We start from the raw sequence: 21246 nt of genomic DNA, 5'->3' as shown, positions 1-21246 counted from the left end.
TAATTTCCAGACCGGTTTATTTCATAATCTTATTCCATAAGACTGTCACATACCTGTGTTTCTTTCATGTTATCCTCGCCACCTTAGCCGAGGTGTAACGCACGCCTTCCTGCTGCGCTCGACTTTAAAGTTGACGGTTCGAATCTTCGGGGTGGCTTAAGATTCCTGATCACCAGCCTTTTCGACAATGTTTCGGATTAGATTCCGAACCTCTCTACAGTGTCTCACGGCGTGAAGTTCATCCGTCAGTCGGAAGGGGACGTTAACCCGACAGCCTCCTTGGTGCTGTTCGAGAGGAGCCAGTTATGTGACGCCACCAGGCTTCTCCCTTCCCATTCTCTCTTTGTCTTAAAACCTAAATCTGACACTACACTATAAACACTTTCATTACAGTCTCACACATTCAGCTGATACACTTGAGGTACAACTCTCACACAGGCGTGGAGTGGAGCGCTATTGTGTGCGGGGAAAGAGATTTTTCCCTATTGGATGGCTGAACACAGCTACCCTTCGCAGGTTTCCCATATGGTATTTACTTAGTGATAGTTACGTAGTATCAGGTTTCTGCTGCCTTGCGATCACAAGTTCTTACCCTGTAGTAGTCCTGGCGGCCGGTGTCGTTCAATTCGCCGAGGTCGGAGAAACCGCTCTCGGTAATGAGTATGGGGACGTCGCCATACGTGGCGTTGATCCAGTTCACGATGAGTCGTATTCCCTCTGGATAAACCTGTAACACACATAGAGGGGTTGGACAATAACGTGGAAACACCGCGAGAAATGCATGTTTGAACGTAAAAGCAGATGATAGTCAAGCCTGTATGTTGCGCTGTTGTGTCTGACTAATGTCCTCAATACATCGCAAGTGTCAGTCGTGGTCAGAATACCGTTCTGTGTACTTGAAGTTGCATTATGTCGAAGTTAAGTAACTTGGAAAGTGCGCAAATTGCCAGAATGGTGTGTGCTTCCGTAACTAAGGTGGCAGAAGTGTTTGGTGATTCAATAAGCACCGTATTTATAAAGCATACAGGGCAAACACCATCCACTAAGAATGAGATTTTCACTCTGCAGCGGGGTGTGCGCTAATATGAAATTTCCTGGCAGATTAAAACTGTGTGCCGGACCGAGACTCGAACTCGGGACCTTTGCCTCTCGCGGGCAAGTGGGCAAGTGGTAGAGCACTTGCCCGCGGAAGGCAAAGGTCCCGAGTTCGAGTCTCGGTCCGGCACACAGTTTTAATGTGCAAGGAAGTACCATCCAGTAAGTCACTACTCGGACGAAATTGTGTGTTGAGTGATTCTGACAGACGGTCGTCGAAGAGGACTGACGAAAAACAAGAAGGCGATAGTTGCAAAAGTCACTACACAAGTGAACGTCGCACTCGCGAACTCTGTCAGCACCAAACCAAGACGAAGCGAACTCTGTAAACCGGGAATTGCAGGGCGACATGGAATCCCAAAACCACACATCAGTGATACGAGTACCCGTAAAAGGAAAGCGTGGTGCCGTAGCCGTAAAATTTGGGCTAAGGAGCAATAGAAGAAAGTCATTTGGCCGGATGAGTTTGTTGCACAATGTTTCCAACTTCTGGCCGAGTACACGTCCCAAGGGTGAAACATGGCGCAGGTTCAATGATTATTTGGGCAGGCATATCGTGGTGTTCCTTGAGCACCATCGGTACTCTGCCAGATCACATTACTGCCAAGGATTATGTGGCCGTTGTAGATAATCAGGTCCATCTCATGGCACAATCTTTGTTCCCCAGTAGTGATGGCCCCTGTACATACAGCTTGCTCCGCCTAGGAGTAGTTTTATGAGCACGAGAATGAATTGACGCATATCCCCTGGCCATCACAATCGCCAGATCTCAATATCATTGATCAAATGGCTCTGAGCACTATGGGACTCAACTGCTGAGGTCATTAGTCACCTAGAACTCAGAACTAGTTAAACCAAACTAACCTAAGGACATCACAAACATCCATGCCCGAGGCAGGATTCGAACCTGCGACCGTAGCGGTCTTGCGGTTCCAGACTGCAGCGCCCTTAACCGCACGGCCACTTCGGCCGGCTATCATTGATCCTTTGTGGTTACTTTGGAGAGATGGGTGAGTGATGGCTATCCACATCCACATTATTACCTGAAACCTTGAAAACTACACAGGATTCCCAGACGTCTGGGAGCTGTTTGAAATGTATTAGTCTAATATGATTATATATTTTGCGTTCCCATATTTTCATCCAACCTGTGTACGTTACATATTCAGCAGCACTATGTGTAAGAGCTTTATAATGACGTTTTCGTCATATATTTTCTCATAATTCTTCATGTTGAACGTTGCGCTGTTGGTGTTATCTCGTTAACAGCAAATTACATCTTTACTTATTAATAATCGCCCAGGGAAATAAATCAAAGAGGCCGTTGCCAAAATAAAAGCTTCCACTACGCTATTCACAAAGATGAATTAGTCAGCACTGATTTCACGTCTATAAAACAAGATAAATGGAAGAAATATTTTCGAATGCGTCTTCCAGGAATTTCTTCTCGACATCTCAGAGACAGCAAAGGACTTGAAAGAGCAGTTGAACGGAATGGACAGTGTCCTGAATGGAGGATATAAGATGAACATCAACAAAAGCAAAACGAGGATCATGGAATGTAGTCGAATTACGTCGGGTGATGCTGAGGGAACTAGATTAGGAAATGAGACACTTAAAGTAGTAAAGGAATTTTACTATTTGGGGAACAAAATAAGTGATGTTGGTCGAAGTAGAGAGGATATAAAATGTAGACTGGCAATGGCAAGGAAAGCGTTTCTGAAGAAGAGAGATTTGTTAACATCGAGTATAGATTTCAGTGTTAGGAAGTCGTTTCTGAAAGTATTTGTATGGAGTGTAGCCATGCATGGAAGTGAAACATGAACGATAAATAGTTTAGACAAGAAGAGAATAGAAGCTTTCGAAATGTGGTGCTACAGAAGAATGCTGAAGATTAGAAGGGTAGATCACATAACTAACGAGCAGGTATTGAAAAGAATTTGGGAGAAGATCAGTTTATGGCACAACCTGACAAGAAGAAGGGACTCGTTGGTAGGACATGTTCTGCGGCATAAAGGGATCACAAATTCAGCATTGGAGGGCAGCGTGGAGGGTAAAAATCGTAGAGGGATACCAAGAGATGAATACACTAAGCAGATTCAGAAGGATGTAGGTTGCTGTAAGTACTGGGAGATGAAGAAGCTTGTACAGGATCGAGTAGCATGGAGAGCTGCATCAAACCAGTCTCAGGACTGAAGACCACAAGAACAACAATCTCACGAGCAGTAAATGACACGTATTGCGTTAGAATATTTGTTTGTATGGATTGTTAACCTTAAGGAGATTCCATTTATACTGCTGTAAACGGATAGAACGTAACTGTGCTTATACCTACGCATATATTACGTATAATGACCGTCTTTTATGAAATTATCAAGTTCCCGGTAATTTCCAATGTCTATGCATGAGGCAAGAAACAATACACCAACCCATAGTTTGCTCAGTGAAACCATAAACCACTAATTTAGGAATGAATAAATGCTCTTGTGAACGCTGTCTCTTTTTCGGAATGAAAAGTGGAAACAATCCTTAAGTCCACTGGAGCTCACCTTGATAAATTCCAATTCTTTTCACTTATAGAAGTTGATCGCAGTGGACAACAATCATATACTCTTGCCCTACTGAATACTGACAAAGTAAGTGTTCTATTCTACAGTTGTAATTCATTTATGTTGCCGACTGGCTGCCAGTTTCGGTACTGTTCAGTCGGTGCCTCGAAGAAGCAATGACGGAAATAAAAGAAAGGTCCAACATTGGGATTAAAATTCAAGGTGAACAGATATCAGTGATACGATTCACTGATGACATTGCTATCCTCAGTGAATGTAAACAAGAATTACCGGATCTGCTGAATGTAATGAACAGTCTAATGAGTACAGAAAATGGGAGGAGAGTAAATCAAGGAGAGCCGAAAATAATGCGAAGCAGCGTAAATGAGAACAGTTAGGCACTTAACATCAGGACAGATGGTCACGAAGTAAATAAAGTTAAGGAATTGTGTTAACTAGGCAACAAAATAACCATCGACGGACGGAGCAAGGAGGACATAAAAATGAGATTAGCATTGGCAAAAGGGCTAAGAGAATTCTATTAGTATCAAACACAGACCCTGAGGAAGAAATTTCTGAGAATATATGTTTGGAGAAAAACATTTTATGGTTGTGAAACATGAACTTTGGGAAAATCGGAAAAGAAGAGAATCGAAGCATTTGAGATATGGTACTAAAGAAGAGTGCTGAAAATTAGGAGGTCTAGTAAGCTAAGGGATGAGGAGGTTCCGGAGAATCGGCGAGGAGAGGACGATATAGAAAACACAGACAAGAAGAAGGGACAGGATGGTAGGACATCTGTTAAGACACCATAGAATAACTTCCATGGTACTAGAGAGAGCTGTAAAGGGTAAAAACTGTACCGGAAAACAGGGATTGGAATAAATCCAGCAAATATTTCAGGACATATGTTACATGTGCTTCTCTGAGATGAATATATTGCAATAGAGAATTTCTTCTTGGTGGGCCGCATCAAACCCATCAGGCAAAATCGCCGTGAGTGTTGAGGCAATCATTCCATCGCCGCACCAGGCTGAAGATACTCGATGCGTGAAGCACATGTCCTGCCGCATGAAGAAATCAATAGGTGCCTGCCGCATATCCTCGTTGAACCCTTTTTAAGAGGCCGAAGACGTGATAATCACATGGGGGTAAATCAGGACTTTAGGGCGGGTGTTCGAGTGTTTCTCACTGGAGTTGGCGTAACTTCAGCTGGCCTGCCATGTCGGCCAGCGTATTGTGTCGAATCGCGACCAGCATGGAACTTGGTGCACCATTCCACAATGGACATATTGCCCCATACAAGTTCTTCATCCTCCGATGAATGCCTGCTGGTGTTTGTCCTGTTTGGACGTACTTGGTAACAACGTCGCCAACTTAAAGGTCGGTGCTTTTATCCACGCATCGGAGCCGGGCAACGCTGCATTTACGCAGCAGCAACGCCCTCAAACGAAAACTTTTTAATCCCCCCTTATATTTCTTAGCGAGGAAGGTGTTGTCATTACTGCCGGAGTAGAGACCTGTTGGCAAGTTTTTGGGTCAGCTTACAGTCTAGTGGAGCAGATTAATGTGCTCTTAAAGCACTATAGCCTTATGCACATTTGCTATCACCAAGTATCTAATGACGTCCGTGGGAACTGTGGCATAACATTTAACTTACATTTTAACTTTAAACTGGAGTACTTACATAAGACGACGGAAAAAATGGCAGTGCGCCAAGAAACATGTAGGCCTCTGGAGATGATAGTACTACTTCTTCACATACTATTCCTGTCGTCAGTAATAGAAAGCTTGTTTGCAACACGTTATATGGAAAATTATGTGTTCTTCCTTACAACCACAGCTACACGTTGGCATCTCTTACTCCTGAAGGCGTTGAAGTGTTGGGTATGGTTAGTTAGATCAGCCGAATCGAACCTATGCATTTGTTAGTTTTACCGAAAGGGGAAATACTATTAACGATGCATACGATTCATGGGAAGACGTTGTTAACAGAGCTTTGGAGGAAGAAATACAAACAGCGCGCTTGGTTATCGCTTGGCTGCGTCAAAAATATCTTAGTGTCAATGAGGTAGAGAACGATAACCGTCCCCAATCATTGCTTTCTGCAGTCACTGTAAGACGAGAGTGGTGCAAACAGAGTGGAGGCAATTTCGAAAGATTGTTCCTTTTCTGCTTTTCAACAAATGTGCTAAATGGAGAACAGACACAAAACCACACCTTATGCTTTAATCTTGCCGAAATAGTTGACAGTTTTGGGAAATATATCTCAAGTAGCAATTTATCGTCATGAATCCATTTATCATCACCTAGCCACTAAAGCATAACTTAATCATAGCTAACACTTGGTTCAAGAATCACAAAAGAAGGTTGTATACGTGGAAGAAGCCTAGGGGTACTGACAGGTTTCAGATAGATTATATAATGGTAAGACAGAGATTTGGGAACCAGGTTTTAAATTGTAAGACATTTCCAGGGGCAGATGTGGACTCTGACCACAATCTATTGGTTATGAACTGTAGATTAAAATTGAAGAAACAGCAAAAACGTGGGAATTTAAGGAGATGGGACCTGGATAAACTGACTAAACCAGAGGTTGTACAGAGTTTCCGGGAGAGTATAAGGAAAAAATTGACAGAAATGGGGGAAAGAATTACAGTAGAAAAAGAATGGGTAGCTTTGAGGAATGAAATAGTGAAGGCAGCAGAGGATCAAGTAGGTAAAAAGACGAGGGCTGGTAGAAATCCTTGCGTAACAGAAGAAATATTGAATTTAATTGATGAAACGAGAAAATATAAAATTGCATTAAATGAAGCGGGCAAAAAGGAATACAAACGTCTCAAAAATGAGATCGACAGGAAGTGCAAAATGGCTAAGCAGGGATGGCTGGATGATAAATGTAAGGTTTATCTCACTAGGGTTAAGATAGATACTGCCTACAGGACTTGTATGAATATCAAGAGCTCTGATGGAAACCCAGTTCTAAGCAAAGAAAGGAAAGCAGAAAGGTGGAAGGGGTATATAGAGGGTCTATACAAGGGCGATGTACTTGAGGACAGTATTACGGAAATGGAAAACGATGTAGATGAAAATGAAATGGGAGGTATGATACTGCGTGAAGAGTCTGACAGAGCACTGAAAGACCTGAGTCGAAACAAGGCCCTGGGAGTAGACAACATTCCATTAAACCTACTGACAGCCTTGGGAGAGCCAGTCCTGACAAAACTTTACCATCTGCTGATCAAGTTGTGTGAGACAGGCGAAATAACGTCAGACTACAAGAAGAACATAATAAGTCCAATCCCAAAGAAAGCAGGTGTTGACAGATGTGAAAATTACCGAACTATCAGTTTAATAATTCACAGCTGAAAATACTAACGTTAATTCTTTACAGACGAATGGAAAAACTGGTAGAAGCCGACCTCGGGGAAGTTCAGTTTGGATTTCGTAGAAATATTGGAACACGTAAGAAGAAAGACTAAGGAAAGGCAAACCCATGATTCTAGCATTTGTAGACTTACAGAAAGCTTTTGAGAATGTTGATTGGAATACTCTCTTTCACATTCGAAGGGTGGCAGGAGTAAAATACAAGGAGCGAAAGGCTATTTACAATTTGTACAGAAACCAGATGGCAGTTATAAGATTCGAGGGGTATGAAAGGGAAGCAGTGGTTGGGAAGGGAGTGAGACAGGGTTGCTGCCTCTCCCCGATGTTATTCAATCTGTATGTTGAGCAAGCAGTAAAGGAAACAAAAGAAAAGTTCGGAGTAGGTATTAAAATCCATGGAGAAGAAATAAAAACTTTGAGGTTCGCCGATGACATTGTAATTCTGTCAGAGACAGCAAAGGACTTGGAAGAGCAGTTGAACGGAATGAACAGTGTCTTGAAAGGGGGATATAAGACGAACATCAACAAAGCAAACCGAGGATAATGGAATGTAGACGAATTAAATCGGGTGCAGCTGCGGGAATTAGACTAGGAAATGAGACGCTTAAAGTAGTAAATGAGTTTTGCTATTTGGGAAGCAAAATAACTGATGATGGTCGAAGCAGAGAGGATATAAAATGTAGACTGGCAATGGCAAGGAAAGCGTTTCTGAAGAAGAGGAAGTTGCTAACATCGAGTATAGATTTAAGTGTCAGGAAGTCGTGTCTGAAAGTACTTGTATGGAGTGTAGCCATGTGTGGAAGTGAAACGTGGACGATAAATAGTTTGGACAAGAAGAGGATTGAAGCTTTCGAAATGTGCTACAGATGAATGCTGAAGATTAGATGGGTAGATCACATAACTAATGAGGAGATATTGAATAGGATTGGGGAGAAGAGGAGATTGTGGCACAACTTAAGAAGGGATCGGTTGGTAGGACATGTTCTGAGGCATCAAGGGATCACCAATTTAGTATTGGAGGGCAGCGTGGAGGGTAAAAATCGTAGAGGGAGACCAACAGATGAATACACTAAGCAGATTCAGAAGGACGTAGGTTGCAGTAAGTACTGGGAGATGAAGAAGCTTGCACAGGATAGAGTAGCATGAAGAGCTGCATCAAACCAGTCTCAGGACTGAAGACCACAACATTAACAAAAGCCACTAAAGAACTTTTCGATGACCAGTCCTGATCACATCGCAGTCACAGCGTGAGTGCAGTTCAATAACCCAACAGGACTAAAATAACAGAACCATTAAGTCAGATCCTATAAGTTTTGTGAGAGATACAGCAGCATGGTGTATTGTCGGATAACTCACAACAAGCCAGTCGGAGGCGCTCGTCGGCCACGAGGGGTCGAAAGACGTGGCGTAGCCCCCGTCTCGCTTCCTGGAGGGATTCTCACCCGCCAGCCCGTCCTCCGCGAGCCTCGTCGAGTAGTGGTTCAGCCCGAAGAAGTCGAACGTTCCTGGAAAAGGAAGAATGTATGTTACAACATCCTTATGCGATTTACGAGACATCGGTTTGCACTTGATTTAGTAATGAAAAATTCATGTAAATGCTTCCAAAAAAATGCGAGGTGTAGTCATAGAGCGACCACTTCCAAAAATAGAGATTCATAAGTGAGTTTCTCTTTGTTCGCAGGTACATGTCTGTAAGCCTGAAATATACAAAAACTCCCCGCGCCCTTATACCATAGAAAGCAGGCAGAGGAGCCAAAAGCTCAAATGGTTCAAATGGCTCTGCACACTATGGGACTTAACATCTGAGGTCATCAGTCCCCTAGACTTAGAACTACTTAAACCTAACTAACCTAAGGACATCACACACATCCATGCCCGAGGCAGGATTCGAACCTGTGACCGTAGCAGCAGCGCGGTTCCGGACTGAAGTGCCTTGAACAGCTCGGCCACAGCAGTCGGTAGAGCCAAAAAAAAAAAAAAACAGGCCAGACTTTTGATAAAGTGGAGTATTCTACAGTAACTCATTTCTACATCTGAATTGGGGAAACGTTGCAACAATGTATGCTCGGTTCGTGGAAGTGTAAGACAATAACGCACCATCATATGACGCGGTGGTTAGGTGTTGCAGACGCTTCTAGAGTGGTAAAACAAAGCTGAATGAAAGAGAATGAAGTACCAGACCATCCCTCTTTGAAGAACCGCGAACCGGACGCCGGACGAGGAGATCCTGGTGTCAGAAGATCAGGGCATCACGGTGGAGACGATAGTGGAAAAAAACTCGCGGATCAATTTTCAACATCTTTCTAGTTATTTTCTAGTTATTTTTAAGACTAAAAAGATCGCCGCCCGCTGGGTATCATCTCGTTCACACCCATTGAAAAAGCCCGCTGAAAGGAGACGGAAGCGGAAATGTTGTTGCCGAGTCACGCCAGTCCAAGAGACATCTTGAGCCGCCTAATCATAGTGGACGAGCGCTTGAAGTATCACTACGACTCCGAGACGAAGTATCAAAGAAAGCATTGGAAACACGTGGTACTACCTTTACCGAAAAAGGCGAAGACCGAGCCATCGTCGGGCAAGCTGGATGTTTTCTGGGACACATGTGTGAAGGTGGCAGAATATACTCTTCAGCGCCATAACAGCATACGAACGGAATGTTCTAGTTAGGTTAAGGTATGCTGTCATAATGAAGTGAGAGAGAGGCTGTCCATTGGTGCAGTTTGCTGCGCGACAAAACCCCCATCTCATTCTGCATAGGACTCAGTGACACACGCTGCTTTACTTCACCCAACGTAGTCTTCTGACACCCTGTGACTTCATCTTCTTTCCTCGATGAAAAAACAAACGCGTGGCAGGAATTTCTACGATTATTAGGAGGTAATTTCCAGTTTGGGCGTTTCTTGAACAGCCGAAGTACAGAGTTCTACGACCAACGTCTCGGGGTAGTCATCCATCGTTGGAAAAGAAAAGGTGTCCCATTGAAGAAATAATACGTAAAGAAGAGCTTCTCTTCTTCAGCAAAGAGTGTAGGAGTAATAATAGATGAAAATCTAAATTGGACTGAGCATATAACTGCAGTTAGCGAAAAGGCTGACACCATCTCCCCATGCCCTTCAAAAATATAAAAAGCTCCCCCTTCTTGACATCAAAAACGGACTTGCATACAAACGCTTATACTTCATTATTGATGACAGAGGTGTTATCCTGGAACGCTTTCCTCTGGAAAGCTAACGACGCCTGGAACTGTTCATGAAACCCGGTGTTCGTTATATCTGCGATGTTCACCTCTTTGATCATATTTCACCACCATAAGCACAGCTATCCTGGCTGCGTGCAGACAAGCGCCGAGATTTCCATACCGTCTGTCTTCTCTACTGTGTTATCAGTAAACATTGTGCTTCATATCGCTCCTTGACCTTGACGCTTTTGTCCAAACAACACGGCAGGAAGTCCAGCTCGCTTAAGAGCAAAATCCGCTCCATCGTTCAGCCACTTCCTCGAAGTCCTTCTCTTTACTAGGAACACGACTCTTGAGTAACCTCCAGCATTACATTAGAGAACTGAATAACATCTACAGCTTCAGAAGACGGATAATGACATACCTAATAAAGCAACAATAAGGATTACTATTTTCACCGGCCGCTGGAACCGAGCGCTTCTAGGCGCTTCAGTTCGGAACCGCGCTCCTGCTATGGTAGCAGGTTCAAATCCTACCACTGGCATGTAGGTGTGTGATGTACTTTGGTTGGTTAGATATAAGTAGTTCTATGTCTAGGGGACGGATGACCTCAGATGTTAAGTCCAATAGTGCTTAGAGCCATTTGAACCATTTTTGAACCATTACTATTTTCCCTGTACACACACGTTACCCTGTAAATCAACCAGATTTCCTTATTTCCCAGTATTCTTAACCTTTCCTTTCTACAGAGCTCCCTCTATGAGAAGACATCTATTTTTACACCTATAAATTTTTCTTATACCTGCCACTATCATTATTGCTATTATTGTTGCTTTTCTTTCTCAGACGTTATGTCTGGTTAAAAATGGAAAGTGACGCGGACCTTGATCAAGCGTGACTTCCTTTTTTGTTACATTGCATTTAGGAACTTTCGATAATTGAACATGTATCAATAATTACAGATTTCTGTAGTTGTATATATATACGTTCGGATGTAGCTGTATTGCTTTGATGTACTGGTGGATATTGTGTGGTATGACTCCTGTAGTTGATAGTATAATTGGTATAATGTCAACTTTATCCTGATGCCACATGTCCTTGACTACTTCAGCCAGTTGGATGTATTTTTCAACTTTTTCACCTTTTTTCTTCTGTATATTTGCTGTATTGGGTATGGATATTTCGATTAGTTGTGTTAATTTCTTCTTTTTACTGGTGAGTACGATGTCAGGTTTGTTATGTGGTGTTGTTTTATCTGTTATAATGGTTCTGTTCCAGTATAATTTGTATTCACCATTCTCAAAAATGATTCAAATGGCTCTCAGCACTATGGGACTTAACTTCTAACGTTATCAGTCCCCTAGAACTTAGAACTACTTAAACCTAACTAACCTAAGAACATCACACACATCCATGCCCGAGGCAGGATTCGAACATGCGACCGTAGCGGTCGCGTGGTTCCAGACTGTAGCGCCTAGAACCGCTCGGGCACCCCGGCTGGCTCATCATTCTCCAATACATTTTGTGGTGCATACTTGTATGTGGGAACGTATTGTTTTATTACTTTATGTTGTATGGCAAGTTGTTGATGTATTATTTTTGCTACATTGTCATGTCTTCTGGTGTATTCTCTATTTGCTAGTATTGTTAATCCGCTTGTGATGTGATCTACTGTTTCTATTTGTTGTTTGCAAAGTCTGCATTTATCTGTTGTGGTATTTGGGTCTTTAATAATAAGCTTGCTGTAATATATTGTGTTTATTGTTTGATCCTGTATTGCAATCATGAATCCTTCCGTCTCACTGTATATATTGCCTTTTCTTAGCCATGTGTTGGATGCATCTTTATCGATGTGTGGCTGTGTTAGATGATACGGGTGCTTGCCATGTAGTGTTTTCTTTTTCCAAGTTACTTTCTTCGTATCTGTTGATGTGATGTGATCTAAAGGGTTGTAGATGTGGTTATGAAATTTCAGTGGTGTAGCCGATGTATTCATATGAGTGATTGCTTTGTGTATTTTGCTAGTTTCTGCTCGTTCTGTAAAGAATTTTCTTAAATTGTCTACCTGTCCATAATGCAGGTTTTTTATGTCGATAAATCCCCTTCCTCCTTCCTTTCTGCTTAATGTGAATCTTTCTGTTGCTGAATGTATGTGATGTATTCTATATTTTTGGCATTGTGATCGTGTAAGTGTATTGAGTGCTTCTAGGTCTGTGTTACTCCATTTCACTACTCCAAATGAGTAGGTCAATATTGGTATAGCGTAAGTATTTATAGCTTTTGTCTTGATCTTGCTGTCAATTCTGTTTTCAGTATTTATGTTAGTCTTTGTCTATATTTTTCTTTTAGTTCTTCTTTAATATTTGTATTATCTATTCCTATTTTTTGTCTGTATCCTAGATATTTATAGGCATCTGTTTTTTCCATTGCTTCTATGCAGTCGCTGTGGTTATCCAATATATAACCTTCTTGTTTAGTGTGTTTTCCCTTGACTATGCTATTTTTCTTATATTTGTCTGTTCCAAAGGCCATATTTATATCATTGCTGAATACTTCTGTTATCTTTAATAATTGGTTGAGTTGTTGATTTTTTGCTGCCAGTAGTTTTAGATCATCCATGTATAGCAAATGTGTGATTTTGTGTTGGTGTGTTCCAGTAATATTGTATCCATAATTTGTATTATTTAGTATGTTGGATAGAGGGTTCAGAGCAAGGCAGAACCAAAAAGGACTTAATGAGTCTGCTTGGTATATTCCACACTTAATCTGTATTGGCTGTGATGTGATATTATTTGGATTTGTTTGGATATTGAGTGTGGTTTCCCAATTTTTCGTTTCTATGTTTAGGAACTGTATCAATTTAGGATCTACTTTGTATATTTCCAATATTTGTAGTAACCATGAGTGGGGTACACTATCGAAAGCTTTTTGGTAATCAATGTATGCGTCGTATAGCGACCTTTATTTAGTTTTAGCTTGATATGTCACCTCTGCATCTATTATCAGTTGCTCTTTACATCCTCGTGTTCCTTTGCAACAGCCTTTTTGTTCTTCATTTATAATTTTGTTCTGTGTTGTATGTGTCATTAATTTCTGTGTAATGACTGAAGTTAATATTTAGTATATTGTTGGTAGGCATGGTAGGCGATATTTTGCTGGGTTTACTGTGCCTGCTTGATCTTTAGGTTTTCTGATAAGTTATTCCATGTGTAAGTGTATCAGGGAATGTGTATGGGTCTGCAATGTAACTGTTAAATAATTTAGGGTGAATGTGTTGAGGTGAACTTCTTTAGCCAGAAATTTGCTATTTTATCTTTTCCAGGGGCTTTCCAACTGTGAGTAAAATTAATTGCTTGGGTGACTTCATGTTGCAAAATTATCACTTCAGCCATTTGTGGTATCATCTTGTATGTGTCTGTTTCTGCTTGTATCCACCGTGCATGTCTGTTATGTTGTACCGGGTTTGACCATATGTTGCTCCAGAAGTGTTCCATGTCTGTTACGTTTGGTGGATTGTCTATTTTAAGGTGTGTGTTATCTATTGTCTGGTAAAATTTCTTTTGGTCTGTGCTGAATGTTTGGTTTTGTTTCCTTCTATTTTCACTTTTTTTTGTATCTTCTAAGTCGTTTGGCCAATGCTTGTAATTTCTGCTTCTTATAATCTAATTGCTCTATTGCTTTTTGTTGTGAGGTTTTAACTAACCTTTTTCGTTTTTTGTCTGATACTTCATTTCTTATAAATTGTGTTAGCTGTCTGATGTCTTTTCTCAGTTTTTCTATTCTGATCTGTAGCCTGTGTTGCCATGCTGGTATTGTGGGTTTCTTCTGTGTGTTGGTTGGTTCTGATCTCTGCCTAGTGTGTATATTTAGTGTAGTGAGTGCTCCTATATAAACCAGTAGTTGTATCTCTTCCATAGTAGTATTTTCATTTATTCTGTTATATATGGTTGTGTTGATAGTTGTTATTGTTGTTTCGACTTGTGGGTTATTTGGTGGTCTATGCAAGAATGGTCTAATGTCTGTATTTGTGTCTTTGTATTCTATATATGTCAGCTGAAATTTCTCTTCTGTATCTAACATGTGTGTCACTTCATTTTCTATTTGTGCTTGTTCTTGTGGCTGTCTTAAGATTTCGTTTTCCTCTGATTGTTTAATTGATGTGTGTTGTTCTTTGTTTATTTGCTCTGGGATGTTTGAGTCCATTACTGTATTTTCTTCTTCTTCTGAATGCACATTATTTTGTTCCAGTATTTGTTGTACTTGTTGTTTGATGCTTTCTAATTCTGACTGGGGTATCCTGTTATTTTTGATTACTACATGGATCTGATCAGCTAGTCGTTGTTCTGTTAAAAATTTTAATTCTGGGTATCGGGTAATAAATGTAGTGTATACTTGTGATCTGTATCCAGTTGTGTTGGTTCCTAAGTTTGTTGCTTGGTAATAACAGAACATGAGGTGTCGGTTAACTTCATCTGACCATCTCATCCTCTGTCTTTGTTTTCCATCTGGAGTGGTTGCAGGAAGCATATCCTGCAAAACACCTCTATTTGGATCTAAATCACTTTCCGTGTGGTTAGCAGTGTCGTTACCATTGTGGACGGGCATATGGTTCAAGCGTCGTCCCCGACCATGACAGCGATTGCCCGAGGCTTCATTAGTTCTGTCCTGAACCAACTAATCACACTAAAAGGGGGGTTAGCTCTATTAGTGGTTTGTTCTTTTCGTCGCTTTTTACGCCTGGCAGAACATACCAGGGGCCTATTATTATTATTATTACTACAATTATTATTATTATTATTAGTGTCAGCAGCTGCAGTAGTTCAACTACTGCCAGCATTAGCTTTATTAGCTCTGTAAGAATAACTTACTCACACTAGCATTTTCGGATATTCAGATCATTTTAATACTATTTTTCATATTGAAATTGTTATTTGTTTCGTAACTATGATGTAAAAAGGTACTGTAAATGTGAAATCCTGCTCTGATGTGAGAGGGACGTAATGGTTCCAGTCAGATCAGCTTAAAGAAACAATTAAATAAAAAAGAAACAAATTAGTTAAAATGTCTATGATCATCACCAGGTTTCTTGCTCCCTGCACGATTCTATCGAAGAGGTAATTATGAGACAATCACCAATAATACACTACTGGCCATTAAAATTGCTACACCACGAAGATGACGTGCTACAGACGCGAAATTTAACCGACAGGAAGAAGATGCTGTGATATGCAAATGATTAGCTTTTCAGAGCATTCACACAAGGTTGGGGCGGTGGCGACACCTACAACGTGCTGACGTGAGGAAAGTTTCCAACCGATTTCTCATACACAAACAGCAGTTGACCGGCGTTGCCTGGTGAAACGTTGTTCTAATGCCTCCTGTAAGGAAGAGAAATACGTACCATCACGTTTCCGACATTGATAAAGGTCGGATTGTAGCCTATCGCGATTGCGGTTTATCGTATCGCGGCACTGCTGCTCGTATTGGTCGAGATCCAATGACTGTTTGCAGAATATGGAATCGGTGGGTTCAGGAGGGTAATACAGGACGCCGTGCTGGATTCCAACGGCCTCGTATCACTAGCAGTCGAGATCACAGGCATCCTATCCTCATGGCTGTAACGGATCGTGCAGTCATGTCTCGATCCCTGAGTCAACAGATGGGGCTGTTTGCAAGACAACAACCATCTGCACGAACAGTTTGACGGAGTTTGCAGCAGCATGGACTACCAGCTCGGAGACCATGGCTGCGGTTACCCTACATCACAGACAGGAGCGCCTGCGATGGTGTACTCAACGACGTACTTGGGTGCACGAATGGCAAAACGTCATTTTTTCGGATGACTCCAGGTTCTGTTTACAGCATCATGATGGTCGCATCCGTGTTTGGCGACATCGCGGTAAACGCACATTGGAAGCGTTTATTCGTCACCCGGCGTGATGGTATGGGTTGCCATTGGTTACACGTCTCGGTCATCTCTTGTTAGCATTGACGGCACTTTGAACAGTGGACGTTACATTTCAGATGTGTTACGACCCGTGGCTCTACCCTTCATTCGATCCCTGTGAATACCTACATTTCAGCAGGATATTGCACGACCGCATGTTGCAGGTCCTGTATGGGCCTTTCTGGATACAGAAAATGTTCGACTGGTGCCCTGGTCAGCACATTCTCCAGATCTCTCACCAATTGAAAATGCCTGGTCAATTGTGGCCGAGCAACTGGCTCGTCACAACTCTTGATGAACTGTGGTATCGTGTTGAAGCTGCATGGGCAGCTGTACTTGTACACGCCATCCAAGCTCATTTTGACTCAATGCCCAGGCGTATCAAGGCCGTTATTACGGCTAGAGGTGATTGTTCTGGGTACTGATTTCTCAGGATCTATGCACCCAAATTGCGTGAAAATGTAAGCACATGTCAGTTCTAGTATAATATATTTGTCCAAAGAATACCCGTTTATCATCTGCATTTCTTCTTGGTGTAGCAGTTTTAATTGCCAGTAGTGTAGTATATTTATTAAATTATGGAATTAACCTCTACGATTGCAGCTTCTTTGCTTTATCATTCTTTCGATATTCCTGAGTAGAAGTTTGGTCTTGGCGTAGCCTATTTATTAGGGAAAAGTGTTATATCTTGGAACACTTTTCAGACATCTGCCTCTAGCTAGGGCGGTAACAGAAGTTTAATTCATTGTCTCTTTCCATTCCGAAGTGACAGCATTCACTTTATGTGTGTTGCAGTCTGTTTTTGAAATTATAAAAATTACTCTGGAACAGTAAGATCATCAGGGCTTAGTTAGAATCGGGATTCACCACTGAAGGCAAGTCTGCTTCAATCAATGACATAGCAGTCCGAAGACGTATCGGGAGACTCCCTGAGCATCGGTGGGATACCAACCTGACTGCCGGCCGCCATACGGCGCGACATCCGCGAGTGACGGTCTGGGTGCCATTTCTTTTCATAGAAGGATCCCTTCGATTGTCATCCGTCGTAACCTTACAGCATAGTGGTATGTCGGGCTACGCCCCGTTTTGTTGCCCTTCATGGTAAGCCATTCTGGGCTTACATTTCAGCAAGATAATGCGCGTCTGCACAAGGCCACAGTTTCTCCTGCTTGTCTTCGCGCTTGCCAATCCCTGCCTTGCCCAGCCAAGTCGCCGAATCTCTCCGCCAACTGAGTATGTTTGGAGCATTATGGGCAGGGCCCTCCTCAGGAGCATATCCAACAACTCTGTCAGGCAGTGCCATAAGGGCCAGAGGTGGGCCAATGCATTATTGATTTGCTCAATTTATGCAGCTCTTTCTCTTGAATAAATCATCCAATTTTTCTGAAAAATCGCCCCATTCAAATAATTTTTCGTGGTTCGTTGTTTATTTTAATTCCAGCTGCTAAGCTTCAAATCGGATACGCCACATTACCTAAATTTAGCTAACATGTAATATTTCAGGCTTAGGTTAACTGTCTGTAACTCAAGTTAGTGTACGATACAATTACAGTCTCATTCGAATTATACAGGTCGTATTGTAATTAATAGAGGCAAGAATGTCAGAGTGAACGTGCGCCCACAAATGTGGTGTTTGCGTGATAATTTCTAATGTGTCGTTGTTAAATTTCAGAGTTCGCAAGATTGATTGTCCTAAAAGAAGTTGAACGCAGTACAGTGCGATGCTTAATACAGTGAAATGCTCTTCTTAGCATTAACTACAAAGACATTTATACATAGGTTGGAACTTAAATAGTGGCAACACTGCTGTGGAAACACTACGCAATGAAATCTACTATTGTCGCTGATAGCAGACGTTGCTGACATACCTAGCTTATCTCCGAGAAAATGGACTCGCCCGTCCCATGTCACAGGCATGCGCACTATCGAGGGAAACACAGTCACTTGTGAGCGAGCGGTCTAATGTAACGGTGTCACTATGTTTTCGAAACAGGAACAACGCAGTTGGATCAAGATTGAATGTGCCAGACGTCGTACAGCACGACAGTGTCATCAAGGTCTCCAAGAGGCGTGCGTGGAATCGGCATTGCCGTACAGAACAGTGGCACGTTGGGTAAAAGCCTTCAACGAAGGTGGGCAAACTGTGGCAGGTGCATGCTGTTGCCGTTAATGGACAGTGATAGACGCCATACGATTGGTGAGCTCACCCACGAAATCGAATTAGCGCATACGACTGTGCTTCGCGTCCTGAAGGAACGCCTGGGCATCAGAAAAAATGTAACACGTTGGGTTCCGCATGACGACGGAAATGCAGAAATGGATGCGTTGCGACACTGCTCAGACGCATTTGGAGCGCTATGAGCGCGAAGGAGAGGCTTTCTTGCGCCGTTCGTAGCACTGGATGAGACATGGGCCACATCGTACGAGCTAAAACTGAAACGCCAATCCAACGAATGGCGTCATTATGGATCGAAGCGAAAGTTGAAATTGCGTCAGAGCCCCAGTATGGTTAAAGTTATGCTGATTCTCGTGTAAGACTGTGGTGGTGTTATCCTAACGCATTACGTTCCTCCACGGCAGACCGTCAATGCACAGTGTTACTGATCGCTTTTGAGGCATCACCGGCGACCAGCTTTGCTGAAGAAGCGGCGACACTTTATATGCAACCCACCCATCATTTTGCGCGATAATGCGCAGGCACATACAGCGCAAGCTGTGGCTGCTCTCTTCAGCCGATGGGACTGGGAAGTATTGTATCATCCACCATACTCCCCGAACTGAAGTCCTTGTGTCTTTGATTTGATTCCGAAGATGAAGGAACCACTTCGTGGCATTCGCGTCAGAACTGTACGAGATTCGACGGGCAGTAGACTGCTCCATTCGCACCATCAACAATATAGGCGCTGCTAACGGTATACTACGCCATCGACATCGCTGACAACGGGTTCTACACAGCCCTGGTGACTACGTTGAAGGACAGCTATGCCTACCTGAACAAGAAGTGTAATACTGCTTCAACGCGTTGTATGTTACAGTTTATCGTATAATCGTATTAATTAAAGATGGTATTCCACGTATCATCCTTATTTTAGGGTGTACTACTGCACTCGTCCCTGCAATAAACTATGAGTACCTTCAAATACCACCACATCACCTCATGAAGCTTTACAATACTCTATATTTCACTGCTCTGGTATTTCAACCGATTCAACACGGGTGCTGTGCGCTTCGCGTTTGAGATGACCAGAGACAGAAACGTGCAGAATACTGAAGTGCTCTTGTAGACCTAGGTGCAGGCCTCACTCTCCCAGTCCATCTAGGACCATATAGGCTCATTACATATCGTATTATGTTAGCAGCAAAATGTCCTGGTACGCATCCATATATATATATATATATATATATATATATATATATATATATATATATATATATATATACTGCATTTGGCTGCAATGGGCCGTGGGCGAAATTACAGCTCAATTAGATGGGGGCTGAGTCGAAACGTTTACGTTCCTAAAACATTTGTAAGAACTAGGATAACATTTCATACTGAAAGTCAATGGTCAGCGCCACCAAACACTTTGGGTACGTGGATCGACGATGAGTCGCTGCTTTCAGCAGAGGTCTGTGGTATTGCCTCACACCCGTAGATCAGGTTTTGGACGTCCGCGGAGTACAGACGCTCGTCATGATCGACGCACTCTGCGAGCTGTGGCCGACCGAACATCATCGAGGGACGAAATTTGGGAACAATTTGTACTTGATGTGTCACCCAGGAGCACAGTGAATTGCCTATTTGCAGTAGGACTATGATCACTCGCGCCTCTCACCAGGCTACTTGCTACTCACACCTCGACACCGCTAAGCATGGCTACTTTGGTGTCATGAAAGAGTAGAATGACAGTAGTCTCCAGTGATGAGAGAAGATTCTGTCTGTGAGCGAATGATTGATTTACATGTGCACGGCATGGACTTGGTGAGCGGCCTATTCCAGAGTGTATACGCCCATGACACGCAGGTCCCACCTCTGGCTTCGTGTTGTGGGGGCCATCACTTACAACTCGCGGTCATATTTGGTGTTTCTGCAGCGTCTACTGGGTAGTAGCCGATACACTGCGTGGCTGGTAATCCCGTGCTATTGTCATTTCTTCGACAGGAAGGTGATAGGCTTTTACAAGAGGACAATACGGCTTTGGCGACGCAACATGCCTTTCGGTGGTGTACAACAGCTGCCCTAGCCAGCTAGATCACCAGATCTCTCGCCAATTGAACACGTATGGGACATAGTGAAGTGGGAACTTTCTCATTCCCCAGACCCTACAAGAACCATAGCTGAATTCAAGCTAAGATTCAAGATGTTTGGGACAATTTATCGCAGTATTCCATTCGGCAGCTCTGTTATCGTTTGCATGAAGAATACACGCTTATGTTGCTGCCAGAGGTGGATACACAGTGGATTGATCCGACTATCCGGGCAGCCTTCATTGTCACATGAGTGCTTCATTTGGTCTAAAGTTATCATACACTTCTACAAAGGTGGACACCCGTCACATCACTTGTCGGCAAAATGGCCTTGTTCCTGAAGATATCGCTTTTTTCCAGCAGTTTATATTTTAAGTGCGCTGAGGAAGTGATATTAGCCACCTCCTTTTAGATTTATTCACTATGTGATAACCTGCGTTACAGGGAAGCAATAAAAATTAGCACTGAGCTGTGTCTACAAAACGTTCATCACAAATAGTCAGATGAAAAGTGAGAGATTTATTGCGTTTTACCTTTATCGCAGAGTTCCTTTTATAGACCTATACAAGAGCCATCCTTCCAATTTAGCTTACCGATTACAGTGATTTACTGATAAGCTGCCGTCGCGTACCTCTGTTTCTTTAACAGACTGGAGCAAAATTCGAAGTGAAATACAACATTTTGTCTCCCTATACTTCACTGTTACGAATGTAATTCCGTTAAAATGTTAGAGTTTACGTACAGACGATGTTATTTCCATATGTTCCTTTACATTAAGAGCAACTCCACGAAAGCAGCGACTGCCGGGTTAAAGGCTCTTACAACGTGGAGAAAGTATCGAAGTT

General features: G+C 42.5%; 1 protein-coding gene across 1 annotated transcript in view; it reads right to left on the bottom strand.

The window, feature by feature from the left end:
• LOC124622393 (myrosinase 1-like) overlaps nucleotides 1-21246 on the bottom strand; it is a 121483-nt gene that overhangs the window by 18936 nt on the left and 81301 nt on the right. The window contains exons 8-9 of the mRNA XM_047148082.1: nucleotides 8388-8536; nucleotides 593-727 (exon numbers count right to left, since the gene is read on the bottom strand). Of these exons, the coding sequence (XP_047004038.1) occupies nucleotides 593-727; nucleotides 8388-8536 (284 nt within the window). The remainder of the gene's footprint in view (nucleotides 1-592; nucleotides 728-8387; nucleotides 8537-21246) is intronic.

The sequence above is a fragment of the Schistocerca americana genome, chromosome 7 (genome assembly GCF_021461395.2).
Source record: "Schistocerca americana isolate TAMUIC-IGC-003095 chromosome 7, iqSchAmer2.1, whole genome shotgun sequence".
NCBI lineage: Eukaryota > Metazoa > Arthropoda > Insecta > Orthoptera > Acrididae > Schistocerca > Schistocerca americana.
The sequence above is the reverse complement of the archived record's forward strand: the minus strand, read 5'-3'. Positions and strand labels throughout refer to the sequence as shown.